Source organism: Anguilla rostrata, chromosome 10 (assembly GCF_018555375.3).
Source record: "Anguilla rostrata isolate EN2019 chromosome 10, ASM1855537v3, whole genome shotgun sequence".
NCBI lineage: Eukaryota > Metazoa > Chordata > Actinopteri > Anguilliformes > Anguillidae > Anguilla > Anguilla rostrata.
Window position 1 is genome coordinate 17,752,082 of NC_057942.1, and position 16,575 is coordinate 17,768,656.

The following is a 16,575-nucleotide window of genomic DNA, read 5'->3' on the forward strand; positions in this document are numbered from 1 at the left end:
ATTAATCCTTGCTGGGAGTGGTCCACTTATACACCTACCTACCTGTGCTTTCTGTTGTAAGTTTTTTTTTTAATTTTTTTTAAGAGTGCAGCTATTACCCACTAATTTATGAGAACAAGCAAGAATATTTGGGCAAGACTTATGGTAGCTAAATCTAGAGCTACACTTCATGGAATATTGACCAAAATTGGCAGTTCCTTTTCCTGCAATAGTTGATTCATTGAGCCATACACTAACTCCACTGTTACACTTCTATAACCACACCCCCAGGCTGTTCTAACCCCACCCCTAGACTACTCAAACCCTGCCCTTGGCTAGATTGCCACCAAATCAGTATTCTACAAGTCACTCTTCCTCATTTTATGAAAAAAATAATGATTGATGGCTCAACATTAGAACTGCCCCAACTGGGACTTTAAATGAAAGACTGACCGCTGCTCGACAATTTATGTATATGTATGTTTAATAGCCAATCCATGCTTTTGTGACAGATGTTATGACAATTTATTGTGCAAACAGACCTTCTGTAGGACACAGAATTTGACTAACACAATTTGGCTAGTGAAAATAATACAGTACTTTAGGAGTGAAGTCAGTCATTCAGTGTTCACCACTTAAGCAAAGAATTTTTTTATATTCACTGCCAAATCTTTTATGCCAGTCAGGTTTTCTATGCTGAAATCTAGAAACAACTTATGTCTGGTCATTCCCTTCTCCAAGAGAAATTATTTCTAATTTTCCCTCAAAGGAATTTAGAACCATTTTCTTTTCACTGACAATATTTTCAGTATTCCATGTACTGCACCTCAATCATGTCATGTGCATAAACATTGCAGTGTTCATCTTTCATCGATTTTTTTAACAGCAGGACTTAATTTCTTGTAAAAATCAGCCTGATTGCTTTCGAAGAATTGCGGGCTACTACGGAAATCTGTAAGTACAGTTCCATCGTTCAAAAGTCATTTTGAGAAGTGTGCCCAATTGTCATCGTGTAAGCACTGCCATTTGAGATGCCATTTTATTTTCGGGAAAATACGCCGGCGTCCAAATGACAATCTCGTACAGTGGTCAAACGTGCAGGATTATACTGTGGATCAGTAGAAAATATGCCTCACTGGGGTATTTCTGGTGCATATTAAACCACAATACAGAGCAGAACCTGGCCGAGCTTTACCTGGTCTTGCGAGCCCAGTTTTCACTCCAGTAAAACAAGGCTACTTCTCGGAGCTCCTGTAGACCCCCCCCCATACATTTTCAGCCTCTGACTAACATCCACATTCCCACCTCTAGCAGAAAAAACATTTTATCCCTCATTTTTTCATCATTCCCTCGTTTGTCAGACAATATTTCCATGCGACAGTGTAATTAAAACCTCCCTTTTACAGCTGCTTTTAAAGCCTGGCAGACCAGCCAGCAGACAGAACAGCGGCTTAACAGACACAGACATCGCAGCGGCACTGTAAAGATCTCTAAAAGCATGAGGGGCTCAAACCCCTGCCTTCTAACCTGCCTGCTGTAAAAGTTGTGGTGAGCAGTGACTGTGAGACAAATGTGACGCAGCCCTCTCACAGACAAAATTTATCACCCCTTAAAATCTGCAAACTTTAAACCGAACCTGCACAACTCAACACAACCAGACAGGTGAATATAGGCAGTGGGCGCAACTCAGGGGCACAGTTCAACAAAACTGAACAAACTTTACCTATCTTCTCTACTAGCGGTGGGACAGTGAACTGAAGTTTCACGAACCTCATCATGGGTTGAGAGTCACTCACAGACTTGAGTGAAACAATCAAATGGTTTCTCTCTCCAAAACAATTGGCTTTATTTAGTGAGTCACAGACATACGGCAGCTCTCCCCATCTTTGGTTTCATGAAGATTCGTTTCCCCAATACTGTTCAAATAAAAACCTGCCACAACAGATTTTTAGCCTTCCATCAAAGACCAGAGGAGGGCGCTGTTCCATTATTTATTTTCCAATGCTAGTAGCATCGGGACCTGCCATTCAGCCAGGCTTGTGATTGGTCCATCAACAGACTGCACAGTCTGATGAAGCTCCTCCCTCTCCAGTGAAGTGGGACAACCACAAAATTGACCCAAAGCCTGTTATCCCAAGCTTCTACCTCTCTCATTCCCTCTCATCTTTTCCTCTCTCGACCCATCTCTTACAGTCTCTGCTTCGTCCTGGCTGATCTCTTCCTGGAAGCCATACGTTTGCGTCCCGTTGCTGCCTTTTCTTCCTTGGCAGCCGCGCCCTCCTCCTCTTCCTCCTGCTCCCCTTGTCCTGTAGGGTCTTCGGGAGGTGGCTCCTGCCCCTCCTCAGACGGAGTTTCCTGATGTACTGGGACGGCCCATCTCCTGCTCTCGTCCCCCAGTGAGTCTCCCTGCAGGGGGCAGGAGGAGGGGGAAGGCGGGGAGGCTGTTGCATCCTCGAGGGTAAGGTCCACCACCTCCGGGGTGCGGTCCCGGGGCACCGGCTGGCGGTCCGCGGATCCCGTGGCGGTCGGCCGGCCGACGGTGATGGAGAGATTCGGCAAGGCGGCGGCGCCGCCCGGCTTCGCGAGGCTCGAGCGGGAGCCGCAGGCTTTCCCGGGGTCATGTGACCGCACCGTCCTATCAGGGGCGCTGGGACTGGCTGGCTCCGGAGAGAGGCCGCTGGGATCGGGCGAGGCGCGGCTCACAGTCTCCTGATCCTCCCCCTCCTCCTCCTCCTCAACCTCTTCTTCTTCTGTGACTGCAGGCGTTTCCTCTACATTATCGCTGCAGGTATCCGGCTCACCTGTGTCCTCCTGCCTCCTTAGGGCCCTGTACTTCTGTTACCACAGCAACAACAAGAGCACAATGAAAAACACTGAAATATGCAAGTAGAACGTACATGCATACATACACACGTTCATAAATAAGCTTCTGTATAATGAGCGGGGGGTGATTAAATTCCAATTCCATTAAAATGCGAAACGAAAACAAGCATAAAAAAACGCTGCGCTTTCCCCGCCTACCTGCAGGTTCTGGAAGTGTCCGAGGGACTGGCAGTGCGAGAGCCGGGCGGTGGACTCAAAGTGGTAGAACTTGCGGCAGAGCCTGCAGAGAAACCCGGCCACCGGAACCACAAAGCTGGAACCTGAGAGAGACGGGGGCCGGGCGAGAGAGAGTGAGTGAGTGACGGGGTCCGGCCGCGCGGGCCAACACTGCCCCCGTGTGGCGCGAGCGCGCCGCTGCAGGAGGCTCACCGTACTGCGTGTCCGGGTCGTGCTCCTCGTCGTCCGCCATGTCCTCCAGCGCCACCTCCTTGCGGGCGGCCTGCCCTCCCTGCCGGAAACAGCAGGACAGAGAGAGGAGCAGAGAGACGTCCTTTAAAACGACTCGCTCTCCTCTCCCGAGAGAACGCGCGCTTGTTTTGTCGGATGAAACCTCCCGATACAGTGCCTGTTCTTCACAGATATTCTCAATGCTATGGAAATATTATATAATTATTAAATTAAGAGCACGTACACAACCATGTTTGGACGGATGTTATTTTACACTATATGTTGTCCCCATTTTTGTAAAAAGGTGGGGATTGTCAGACGAGCCCTTTGCCTTTACCTGGCTTTGTGAATGTCCCTGCTCCTCCTCCGCCTCTTCCTCCTGTTCGTTGGGCTCTTCCTCGTAGTCTTCCTCTCCCTCAAAGCAGCCCACTGCGTCCACGGTGATCAGCTCCTCCAGCACCTCCGGTAGGCCCTCCTCTCGCAGCTGTGAGGTCACACGTGTAGCTATCGGTACAGTCATCGGTATCGGTGCAGAGTCGCTGCTCCGCAGCACAGGAAGTGGCCCCTATATCAGGCTCCATCAAGAAAGCGAGTCATTTGTGACTACAAATGAAGTGCATTTAATATACGTACACATATTCACACCCACATGTATGTGCGCAGGCACGCACACTCGCATACACATGCGACGTACGTGCACATACATGGGCAAATACGTGTTCAAACACGCACGCTCGGGTGCTCACGTACACCCACAAACAAATGCGTGCACACACACCTCTTCCACCCTCTGCTTGTGCTCTGGGGACTTCATGTGCTCCACAAACTTTCGGGGCGTCCTGAAGTGACGTTTGCAGACGGTGCAGAAGGGGCGGGAGGAGTGCTTCGACAGCTGGAAGATCAGCGACACTGAAAATATTATCCTCATCGCAGTATGTCACAGTCCAAACATCACGCTGAACACAGCATGACAGTTACAACATCCTCTTGACTGCAGTATAACAGTGCTGCCTAGTCAAATGTCAAGTCGCAAGAGCATACTAGCTAGTCTAGGATCCAATTTATATGAAAATATCGGGGGTGGCTTGTCTCCTTAGGGTTCATCATGCGTTTCAGTGACTTGTCTCCTTAGGATAGAGTTCAGAATGCATTGCTATCTGGCGACCCCGGCTGGTCAAACCATATATTGCACCCAAACCCGTATCTTCCTCCAACTCCGTTCGATGGGAGCTTAGCTGTAACCTACAGTGTGAAAAGAAGCAGCTGGCACCCTGCCCCCCTCCCACCCACCTTGTGCTCCTTGGTCCTGCGGTGCTGGATGAGGTCACCGTAGAAGTGGCTCTGGCAGGTGGCGCACCACCGCTGCGGGCCTAGCCTCTTTTCCCTGCAACACATCACAGGTCAGAGGTCAGAGGTCACACGGGTCGTCTCCACCAGGACACACCTCATTTCAACACTTCAGCGTCCTGACGTCAGTACTCTCGACCGAAGACCGCCAAACCCGCGCAGACCAAGGCGGCTCGCAGCCGCCAGAGCCACGGCGACACGGGCACGCTCGCCAACCGCGTTCGCAGTGCCAGCCCTCTCTCCGGTAAGATAAAGCCTGCCAGCCGCCACAGATCGAAATGTAAGCGTATTCACACGTAGAATTCCCCAAGGAGAAAATGCATCAGACTCTAGATGTCTGAGCAGGTGTTCAAGTCTCACTACAGTTTAGAATGACGTGGCAACACCACTTTCCATATTTAAGAAATTAATAAAAATATTACTTTTTCCCTCCCCTCAATAGCTCTATCACAATCTGACAGTCGCCTAATTCATTCCAGAATTCTGCAAGCAAAAATAATATATCACTGATCAACTGACAACGTCAAATAAAATAAAAAGGTTACAATATAATAATTAATATTACTCATGGTTGCTTACATTGCAGACATGCTCATTTGCATTGACCTCCTAACTGAAGTGCCAAAAGAGAGTTAATCCTGAAACCTTCTGGTAACATACCATAGCCTTCTGGTAACATACACATACTTATTTTACCCAACAGTCCCACCCTGGTGATTACAGTAACTACGACTGCAATGCTATGATGGCTGCCCAGTGAAACGCTCTGAGTGGGCTGTATAAGCCTGGGCTGACAGGGCGCAGGAACACCTACCCGTCTCTGTGTACGCTCTCCAGGGACTCGCGGACCCGTGGAAGCAGTGTGACCAGACAGGCGTTGCTCATGTGCTGGATCTCCATCATACGCTGCTGGTGGGCCAGGCCGTTCATGTGACTTTGAAAGTTCTACAGAGACGGGGGGGGCAAAGAGAAAGACAGTCGGTCTGTGTGTGTGTATGTGTGTGTCTGTGTGCGTGTGTGAGAGAGAGGGAGAGGGAGGGAGAGTGAGAGAGAGGGAAAGGGAGGGAGAGAGAAAGAGACAACAAGCATGTGCTGGTTGGCCGACTATTTTAGCTTCTACTGCATTGTAAAAAAAAAAACACTTATTTAGGTCATCCAGTGACTGTAAAACCTGGTACACAACACTACATTTTTACATAAATTTTGCTTTATTAAAAAAAAACATTTGTCGTCTGTTCTGTCTCATTGACTGTATTCACTGCTTCTACAAACAGATTAATGTATAGTTGCATTATCCTTGGTGCAACAACCACATACATTTCAGGATTCTCTTTCACAGAAACATTTATTTATTCATTCATTTAATAAAAAGCAGGGTGTGTCCAATACCCCGGTGCATCTTACCATACTGGGTTTTACAGAAAAATCATACATCATTCACCAATATCCCTCCCTGTCCACCTCTGCTACCCACGCCCCCCTCCAGGATGCAAGTGACTCCACCTGCTGGTTGTGGCAGGTGGTGCTGCAGATGTAGCAGAAGAACTTGCTGGCTGCATCTCCGTCCGAGTCCCTGGCCTCGCCCTGGCCCGCCCCGCCCCCTGACTGCTCCTCCAATCCCGTGTTGAAGGCCCGACTCTCGCTGCTCTGCTGGATGGTGACTTTCAGCGTGGCCCCCACGCCGACCATCTGGCCCAGCGCACAGGAGACAGAGACACACTCATTCAGTACATAACAAACCATCCACAAGCACAGGGTACTAGCCTAGTTGCAGGCAACTGAAAAAGGGTTTGAATTAATAGCAAGTTCTTTCTCTTCTTACAGAATAAACATAAAAACAATATGTCTGAATAGCACTCAAACTGCATTTTAAATGTTATATTGAAATAAATATAAAAGGCAGGAAATATGCTAAACAGGTTTCTCTGAGATTTTGCACAGTGCCACCAGTTGGACTGTTCTGCTGTTCTCCTCACTACGTTCAATCAAACTAGAAAACTTAAGTGCAGTGATTACTGTTGCTGCTGACACTGGGTTAACAATGCCCTTAAACAAGAGAAATAAAGACTGGGCCCCTCTCTCAAGCTCACAGTCATCCTGTTTCCCATAGAGCATCACTCACCTCAGGCGCTCTACACTCCTCAATAAACTCGATGGTCTCTGGCCCAGCCATGCTTTCCCCCTCTTCCAGAGTCACAGCATCTGCCAGCCAAGAGAGAAAACACATTTATCAGAGCAGCAGGGAATGCAGGGAACCACACAAGGGGGGGACCAAACTAACTACAAACAATATAGAATGCTGGTCTTTGGCTGTTGACACAGTGATGTCGTCGGTGACATCCCTTAAGGGGACAGTAGAGCAGGGCTCCAAATCCGACACATATGAGATGTTACGTTGTGTCTCTGTGACCACAGTTGAGCAAAGCTAGCAATTTCAGGATATATCCGTGTCCAGTTTGACCACCAAAGGGCAGAAATTACAAAGCCGCTTGACAGAAATGAAACAAAGCCAAGAAATCTGGAGTCATATTGCAAGGAGGTAGTGTCTTGCCTCAGAGGCACACACACACACACACACACACATGCGCGCACACACACCCACACAAACACAAACCGGCAGGTTCCTTGTCCTCAGCAGGGGCTTTATAATCTGAGCCCAGGGCTCCATTTGTCTCCGGTGGCTCCTCCATCAACCTTTCAGACCTGAGAGGAAGAGAATAGGGAAAACGCATTAAAGACACAGCTCTGCTTCGGTTTGGTTAAGGAACTGGGCTTCATAAATCAGAGGTTGCAGGGTCAACTCTCAAGTGGGGATGTGCCCTTGAGCAAGGAGCCTAACATAAATGGTGAAGTTGCACTGGACAAGGCAAAGGGTAAACAAAATATAATCAGGGGTGAATGAAAGAAACAATTCCTAGCCTAAAAATATTTCTGGGGAGTGGGGGCGGGGGGTGGGTACAATAAAAGTAAACAGATTAATTCAATGTGAATATAAAGAATACAGCACCCTTTATCGAACTACTGCGATAAAAAATCGAAAGTGCAACATGTCTGTTGAATAAACAATAAAACACTTTATAATGCTTCCTTTTTTCTTAATGCATGAAATGAATGCATTGAAAAATTAATTGTGGAGATACAAAATAAAGATAAATGATGCCCTTTAAATGCCTGCTGAACAAGTAAAATTAAAGTGAGGTGCACATTCTCTTATTTCCTCTTATTCCCTCATTCCTTTTAAGGTATTCTCTCTTTGGGGAAGAGGAAGACACGACTGGTGTAACAGTTGTTACAGGTCCCCCTGATCTTTAGAGTAGTGGTGGAAAGTCCTCTGGGTGGAGCTAGTGGAGCCTCTGGGCACCTAATGTGCAAGCCTTAATCTAAAAATGACACGATACGGAACACAACAGACTCCAAAAAGGGTGTAGAATCTATCATTACAGACAAACATGGAGCAATTAATTGTCTTATATTTTGCATAGGTTGCCTATATTTGTTTATTCATTTAAGCATACTTCACTCTGCGGAAAATACAAGATTTTCACCCCATACTTTTTTTTAAAACCTGTCTTTGGCTTCTAGGCTCTTTCCCATGCCACTGTGGCCTACACAAAACGTAATTGTGGTTAAACACATTATAATAGCTAGCTACATCGAGATGTTAGTGATATTTACTGGACGTGTCATAATTATTATTTTTCAGCAGTGAAATGGTTCCTAGCTTGCATCGCTTTAGAGTAAAGGTTTGACGCATCGTGTGATGCTACTATGACTGACATAGCATTAACTGCCTGGCTAACGTTAAGGAAAGGAAAACGTCTGTCCCAGAGCACACCGAGTTAGTATAATGAAAAAGTTGTAACAGTCATCCAACAGTAAGTCATCACTGGATGATAACTGTGGCGACAGAAATAATACCCAGTCAACTCGCCAACAAGCTAAACTATGAAAACGTTATCGAGACCAGCATTACCTCTCACAAATGCTCATAGATGATGAATCAGACATTTCGACATCCATATCACTAAGTAGTAACATTTCATTTAATAATGACAGCGATTTGTTTGACTTTAAGTTACATAAAATGGTTGAAGAGCAGTTTTACCTATTAAAAGTGATAGTCATTAATAACACTTGTCCCAAATTGAATGAGTAAACAGAATGACCGCTGATTTGTCCTACACCATCCCTCTCGCATACCATTGTTAATTGCGAAATATTGCATTGGACAACTGAACACGATTGGTTAAGACATCCCAAACAAAGCTCAATGGGCAGTGGTTGTGGCTGCTTATTCAAATTGCATTACAAGCTAAGACCATATTTCCGTGACGTAAAACAGCCATACAACAGACATCCCCATGCGTAATGTCATGTAATTTAAATGGGGCCTTTTGCTGTTCTCACCAGCAGCATATGATGGAGCTCTAGCACATGAGCAAGACTCCTTCGACAACATACAAAAACACACACACACACCAACCAAAACTAGCAGTTTTTCAGGTTTACCCTTCAATCCTCTGTCTCTTCAGGGCAGGCTCTTCCTGCAGCTGGGCTGTGGGCGTGGTCAGTCTGTCTGCAGCCACTGCGCCCTCTACAGGCAGGAGAAAAAAAACAAGATGGGCGATACAACAGTGCTAATGCAGAGCATGCATAAAAGCGATGGCAATATGATAATGGCTTCAGTCTTCCTCCAAGCTGCAGCACACTACACTACTCACTACAATGACAAGATGGTGTGAGGAGCTAGCAAGCTATACTTCAGTAGTTTAATTGTAAATAAATTACTGGAAGCTTGCAAACTATCTAGCTACCCATTTTAATGAAGCACTCTGTAGCAATGTACCTAGCCAGCTAATATGAGGCTTTCTTGCTAGCTACACCAACGTCTTTTATATTATATGATAAGCATACAATTGAGGATTTGTTGTGACAAACAGCTGAATTACAGAATATTTGGTCTCACTTGTTGATATAATTACTTTTATGTACCCATAATACTCTTAAGATATACAGTACCTTATTGTGTAGGCCCAGTATGTAAGTAAGGCCATATGTCTTTTTCAGGGGCAAGATATATGAGCCTGGGCCAAAAATAATGCACTGACCCTGGGTCAGTCCATAGGTGTTTTAGGACGCTCCATAAGTTCATATTGTACTCTGGTCAGTCAATTGGACCGTACCTGTGCTGACAGCCCTGATGTTGTTTTCACCCTCTGTGTTTTTAGCACCAGATTGGCCATCCGTTGTCACGACTGCCCTCAGCTCATTCTCCTTTTTCCTCTCCGACTGTTGCGATGCAAAGTCCTGAAAATCAGCCAATCAACCACTCAAAACATCATTCAACCAATCACAGGCAGCACTTACTGTGAGTTGAAGCTGGTTGAATGCAAATTCAGTCAATTCAGGAAATGCTTTGAAATTACATTCATTAATTGAAAATCCTCAAAGTGCATTATAGGCATTTTTCAAATCAAAATTCATTTCTATCATTTCTTATTTTTTCATAAATGACTGAATTGAAATTGAGGTGGACCTAATGTTCCAGAAAGTGATCAAAAAAGTGTTTTCCATTCTGTAAAACACGATCACCTTTTTAAATCCCCTGCTAGGCTACCACACAAAGACCTAATCCTAGGAACAGAATATTATTACATACATTACATTACGGCACATTTAGACGCTCTTATCCAGAGCGACTTACAGAACTTTTACAAAGCATTTTTTACATTGTATCCATTTATACAGCTGGATATATGCTGAAGCAATGCAGGTTAAGTACCTTGCTCAAGGGTACAATGGCAGTGTCCTTACCTGGGAATCGAACCTGCGACCTTTCGGTTAAGTCTAGTTCCTTACCCACTGTGCTACACTCCGTCCTCCTTATTGCCTTCATAAATACTTTGGCAACACTATGTAGCCATACAAAACTCCAGAGATGCACATAACCTCTTTTGTAAGCCCATAGGAGTCACTGACAGGACCTCTATGGTGGCAGAAGCAGCAGTATGGAAGCGGGATTTACCTTGTTATAGTGCTGGGCATGTGGGTGAAAGTGTCGCCGGGGGAAACCCATATGCGGAGACTTTATGGCCACGCCCATGGGGGCCGGCCCGAGGAGGGAGGGCCTCGATCCTGCCGAGAAGAGCTGTGTAAACTGCTGCCCGCCCATCGCAAACCCCCGCAGGCTTCCTACAAATGTGATGGAGAGGGGGGGGGGGGAAAGAGATGGGAGAGGAGGAAGTGATTCAATCAAAAAGAATCCACAAAGAATCCATGCGGTAGATTACGTGTAATGCAATATTTGTTAACAGCTTGCATTGTCACCTCGTTTGCTCAGCTGTTAGGACTGCATATTGCACATGCATATCTACGTGTGCAGAGTAATGTTTGTTGCGCAATGTTGCGAACGAGGGCCATGACCGCGAGGTCAGAGGAGTGGGATACGAAATGCAAGGGGAAGTGCTGGTTTTTACGATGGGACACCGTTCCTCAAATTACTGTGACATTAGTTCCCCCCAGCATGACAGGCGTCTACAAGCAAACGGTTTTTATACCAATGAGAAAGAGCTCTCCTCCAGTGGTGCTAGCTCTCTACTGCAGCACTGTGTGGTCTGTAGTGTATGAATTAGTCACTGGCTTGCAGGCGGGTGCAACAGGGTAGTGCACACTAGCCATAGTGCTCCCAGCATGCAGGTTCGCGTTGCTTAGAGGTAACTCCGGATACAATATCCTATTCCAAATTGGGATAAGGAAAAGGGGGACATTGTTTTTAAAAATGTAATTTGTAAAATCAAACTAAATAAACTGGGAACGACGCTAGGGAGTCCTCCAAGCCAGCTGCGCTGGTGACAGGAAAGCAGCTTTTTCACCTTGCATCTGCTGCATCAGGAGAGCCCCCTGCAGCATGGGGTTGGCAGCCATGATGGTAGCCTGGGAGGCGGAGCACAGCCTGACCATGCGGGGGGGAGGAGCCTGCGCTGGAGCAGATATGGGCCTGCCATTTGTCACCAGGAGATAGAGAGGAGGACAGGCATGTTCAATACTGCACATTTAATGATCTGATGTGGATTTTTGTAGCTGTTGAAGAGTGCCCTGTAAGGCAGTTAATTGTGTGACTGGGTACAATAGGAATAAACAGAGCAGAATAAAACTAAATACTAGCAGCAGGGTTGAGGTCCATTATAATTTAAACCAAATTTCATTGGATTCAATTAAAACCTCATGAAGTTGGAAGTGATCATGAATTGAAATTACAGGATTTTATAAGAATTGGAAATGTAAATAATATCCATCTTTGGAAATGAAATTTATTTGGAATGAAGATTTTAAAGAGAAATCAAAAGCGAGTCGAACCCAACCCGTTTGTTAGGTGTAATTACCTTAACAAGTTTAGTTACACTGTGTATAGTGTCCCTGCACAAGAGGCAATGACGCAAATATATAAACTAGCCAGGTAGACCGAATTTGCGATCCCCTGAGCCTGAGCTCATCCCCTTACCGGCCGACTTGGTGATGATGATGGTGCGCCATTGGATGCGACGAGGGTGGCTGCGGTGGTGGAAGGGGAGACGGAGAGGGTGCTGGCTGCTGGTGTTGAAAGAGTTGCTGGAGTTGCCGCAGGTGCTGCTGTAACTGCTGCTGCTGCTGCTGTTGGTGGTGGTGGTTGAACATCTTCGCGTTTTAGCTTGGAGGCTATTTTACTGCTATTGTTGATTTCCTGGTGGTATATTTTCCTTCCAACTTGTATGATAATTCGCAATAAATTTATTGAAGCCAATTCGTAATACCTAACGTTAGATCTATCTGCAAAAACCAGTTAAGTACACTTTGTTCTAGCTACGTAACATGCTTTCGCATTCTGCGATCCAGTTGTCAATCAAAAGAGAAATAAATAGATCCAAATATAACACTGATCCCTAGCTAGTTTTCTGGCTAACTCTAGCTAAACCTAAACGACTTTCAATAACAGCTATTAATTAATCACTGGCTAGCTAATGTGACAGCTCATTCTCGACCAGATCCACGAGTAAAACACACCCCCTCTCTAGCACTAGTCTAGCCTACTACGTTAGGTGATGTTCGCTAAGCAGTAAACTACACTTTCGAGTTTCATGAATGGATCAAACTAAATAAATAATTTTACCAACAAAAACAGTCCGTACTACCTCTGACTGGGTTTAGCTAAATGCTGTCCAACATGTATCTTCTCAAAATAAATAAATACATAAATAAAAACAATTCAACACGCATTAGCCAGCTTTAGACTAATGTTCTGATGCTGGTTTGAAAAGTTTGCTAGCCTAGCTAACGTTAGCTTGTTGCTAAATATTCTATTTATGAAACTCTACCAGCTAACAAGTTAATGCTGATTAGTTTACCAGTACCACATTAGATAAGATGGTTGGTACATGCAAACCACCTGAAAGGATTTAGACTACTGCGACTAAGCCTGAGAGCGACTTGAAGTTTATAGCAAGCGAACTTTAGCATTGAATCGCAAGTTAGCAATCGACCGTCAGATAAAGCAGCAATACCATTACATTAAACTTACAATGGTTAAGTTCTGAATGAACCTACTCCTTACCCACTAGTGTAGGCTGTTCTGTTGATATAACGTTACATAATACAATATCGCCTCCGTAGACTACCACTACCTGTCAGTTTTCATTTGCAGCATACGTTCGCTGCTGTATGCGATGTTCTCACGGAGTATAGTATTTTCACACATCGCCCTCTGCGGTTCGGAGGTTGAAACCATACATTTTTATTATTTGCTTTCTGCGGCAGTGCTGCGTACGTGTTCTTTGCGTGAAATTAAACAATATGACGTTGACATCAGTGTTAATAAACAGGGATTTACAAATGATTGTTACAATGAAATTACATTAATTATATATGTGCAGTTTACTTTAACATCGTCGTTTTACACCATGTGTAATTTGTTTGACACAGGTTTTGCAGCGTGTAGCCTATGGCACGCGATTTCTTTTTGAAATATGTCCTGAAGGAAATTGTTTCTTTAACAGCAAGTCGTTCGCAGCTAGTATAACAAGCTAACGATTATTCGTGACCTTGGGCACATCCTCGGCACTTCAACATAGTGACATAATTACTGCCGTTAAATTGTTACCTTCTCTGATAGAGAGTTGGCTAGGGTTCGTGGTTCTGGCAGGCTACCTTTTACATGTCAGGGTGATTGCGTCTTTGATTACAGTTTATATCTTTGTTCTATTTGTTTTGGGAATGTATTTTGAAACACGTTTTACTGACCTGTCCAATTGTTCTTCTTTAATGAACACCTGAAATATTGACAAACAGACCTTCACTCATACGCATTTGACTTCTATTGAGAGGCGTATTCTGAGCACCATTCCCAATGGTTGTCCTTGAATGATCCACGTTTATCGGACGACGACCAACAGTGTCTCTTTATGGCTTTGTGTGTCTACAACCATTGAGAACTATTTACAATATGCATAACAAAGGATCATATATGACGACTGGTGTTCCCTGATCAGTAGGCAGAGCTTCAGCCGTCATTGTTGATGGGGTGCACCCTATTTTTATACAGTCTATGGGTGCACCCCAGGTAATAAGAACCCCACCTTTCCCTTTGCCAGGGCTCCCTTCCTTCGTTATGTGCCTGTGTTGAAGCCATGTGCTGCTTTTTCGCTGTTTGATTTGTTCTATTTGTTTTACACCTCACATGTACACAGTAATTTACATCCATGCATTTGCACACACTACTGACAATACTGACTGCCCCACACCACTTTGTTTATGTCTAATTTCGTTAATAAATTAATTTCTTATTATTTTTTGGCAACATTCAACGTGTGGTCTCCCTCCTTTTGCCATGGCTTTTGAGCTGGCCATGACATAATGTTGTCACTGTATGGTTCTTTATAGCCTAGTTTTCTAGGTTGACATTTTATAAGGCTACTACATCACCTGTATTTAAGTGGTCTCTCTTGTTAAAGAGATTTTTAATCTCAATGAGACTTTTACCTGGTTAAATAAAGATTTAAATTAAATAAATGATATGTGTGGAGAAACACATTCAATGTATTCAATTTTGGTATTTTTTCTAAACATGTAAACAAAAGATAATGTACTACTGTATGTGGACAGCCCTTCTAGTTAGTGGGATCGGCTACTTCAGCCACATCCATGGCTAACAGATGCATAAAAATCATACAGCCATAGAATCTCCATAGACAAACATTGGCAGTAAAATGAGTCATACTGAAAAGATCAGTGACTTTCAACATGGCGCTGTCATAGGATACCATCTTTCCAACAAGTCAGTTTGTCAGATCTCTGCCTATACTAAAGTTTCTCCAGTCAACTGTAAATGCTGTTATTGTGAAGTGGAAACATCTAGGAGCAACAACAGTTCAGCTGTGAAACGGTAGGCCAAACAAGTTCACAGAAAAGGACTGTTGAGTGCTGAAGCGCGAAGCGTGTAAAAATCCTCTGTCCTCGGTTGCAACACATACTACTGAGTTCCACACTACCTCTAGAAACTACGTCAGCACAAGAACTGTTTGTGGGGGGGCTTCATGAGATGGATTTCCATGGCCGAGCAGCTGCATACAAGATTAAGATCATTACATTACATTAAGATCACCAAACGTCGGCTGAGTTGGTGTAAAGCACTCTGGAGTGATTAAGCATGCTTCACTATCTGACAGTTTGATGGACGAATCTGGGTTTGGTGACTGCCACAAGAATGTTACCTGCCCAAATGTGTAGTGCCAAATGTAAAGTTTAGTGGAAGAGGAATAATGGTCTGGGGCTGTTTTTCATGGTTTGGGCTAGACCCCTTAGTTCCAGTTAAGATAATTCTTAATGCCACAACAGAAGAGTGGAGGCTGCTATAACAGCAAAGTACTACTGTCCATGGTTTTGGAATGAAATGTTCAACAAGCACATATGGGTGTGATGTTTAGGTGTCCACATACTTTTGGCCATGTAGTGCATATGAACTGTCATATGTATTTTCAGATTTATCGAGCAACTTTCAAATGATGAAAAGGAGATACAGTATTCCATGTCAGATGATGAAACAGAATCCATGTGGAGATATTATGCATGAATTGCATTTATAATTCCATTTCATTTCATCCATGCAGACCTGGAAGCAGTTGGCTAATTTTATAATAATTAGGCTACACAGAAGTTTATGATAATGATGGTATATAATATGCATTTATTGAATCGTTTAACTGTTTCTAAATCCTTTCAATTAAGTCAATTAAATGGACTGCTGTGTTCAATAATAGCCTACAGAGGGTCTTACAATACATTACCCAGCATTCCAGAATGTCGTTCACGCAGACTAACGCTACCGCCCCCTGGTGGTGAAACAACAGTTACGCATCTCCATGTTTCGAGGAAAGCGTACCTTCTCGCTTCCAGCATAGTGGCAGGGACGGAGCCACAGGGAGGAGCGGTGTACACCGAGAGGACAGGAGCAGAGGGTAATCAATGAAGGAGCCTGCAAAAATAAAATAGACTAAAAGCATCTGAACGCCTAGTACAGCGGATAACAACGAGGGGGTAGCGCTCTGCGTAAGGGCTATTCCCCCTCTCTTACATTTCTTCGTGCTGTGAGAGAGGCTACTTCACTGAAAAGATGGGCAACCGGGGAATGGAAGACCTGATTCCTCTGGTAAATAAACTCCAGGATGCCTTCTCCGCTATCGGACAAAATGCCAACCTGGACCTCCCACAGATCGCCGTTGTCGGCGGTCAAAGTGCTGGAAAAAGCTCGGTGTTGGAGAACTTCGTGGGGAAGTAAGTGATTGATTCTGGATATACTGGTTTATCCGCATGGTTATACATTAAATATATACATTACCCCCCCCCCCCCCCCCATCCCTTCCCACAAACACAAACACACACACACTGTAAACTCCATAACACCTACATGCATATACATCCAAAATGTACAGTGACATGGAAATTATATCG

General features: G+C 44.7%; 2 protein-coding genes across 9 annotated transcripts in view; one reads left to right on the forward strand and one right to left on the reverse strand.

Moving 5' to 3' along the window:
• Positions 1-647: 647 nt before the first annotated feature.
• LOC135265182 (cip1-interacting zinc finger protein-like) lies at positions 648-13,307 on the reverse strand. 3 transcript variants are annotated; one of them, XM_064354557.1, is made up of 16 exons: positions 12,181-13,307; positions 12,098-12,144; positions 11,469-11,593; positions 10,622-10,788; positions 9,780-9,903; positions 9,106-9,190; positions 7,211-7,299; positions 6,719-6,798; positions 6,100-6,285; positions 5,411-5,541; positions 4,540-4,633; positions 4,028-4,141; positions 3,587-3,733; positions 3,232-3,310; positions 3,001-3,122; positions 648-2,814 (listed from the first exon to the last, which is right to left on the reverse strand). In XM_064354557.1, exons 1-16 carry the CDS (start codon positions 12,268-12,270, stop codon positions 2,167-2,169), a joined length of 2,328 nt encoding a protein of 775 aa, XP_064210627.1. In that variant the 5' UTR covers positions 12,271-13,307; the 3' UTR covers positions 648-2,166. The 3 variants fall into 3 exon arrangements, with proteins under 3 accessions (XP_064210627.1, XP_064210626.1, XP_064210625.1); XM_064354556.1 differs by having other exon boundaries at positions 7,211-7,290; positions 12,098-13,307; XM_064354555.1 differs by having other exon boundaries at positions 12,098-13,306.
• Positions 13,308-15,991: 2,684 nt separating this feature from the next.
• Positions 15,992-16,575, forward strand: part of dnm1b (dynamin 1b) — a 63,823-nt gene continuing 63,239 nt past the window's right edge. For 4 of the 6 annotated variants that reach the window (XM_064354561.1, XM_064354564.1, XM_064354558.1 and 1 more), the window contains exon 1: positions 15,992-16,398. In XM_064354561.1, coding sequence (XP_064210631.1) covers positions 16,238-16,398 — 161 coding nt within the window. In that variant the 5' untranslated portion in view covers positions 15,992-16,237. The remainder of the gene's footprint in view (positions 16,399-16,575) is intronic. The other 2 variants (XM_064354559.1, XM_064354565.1) reach the window with 1 other exon arrangement.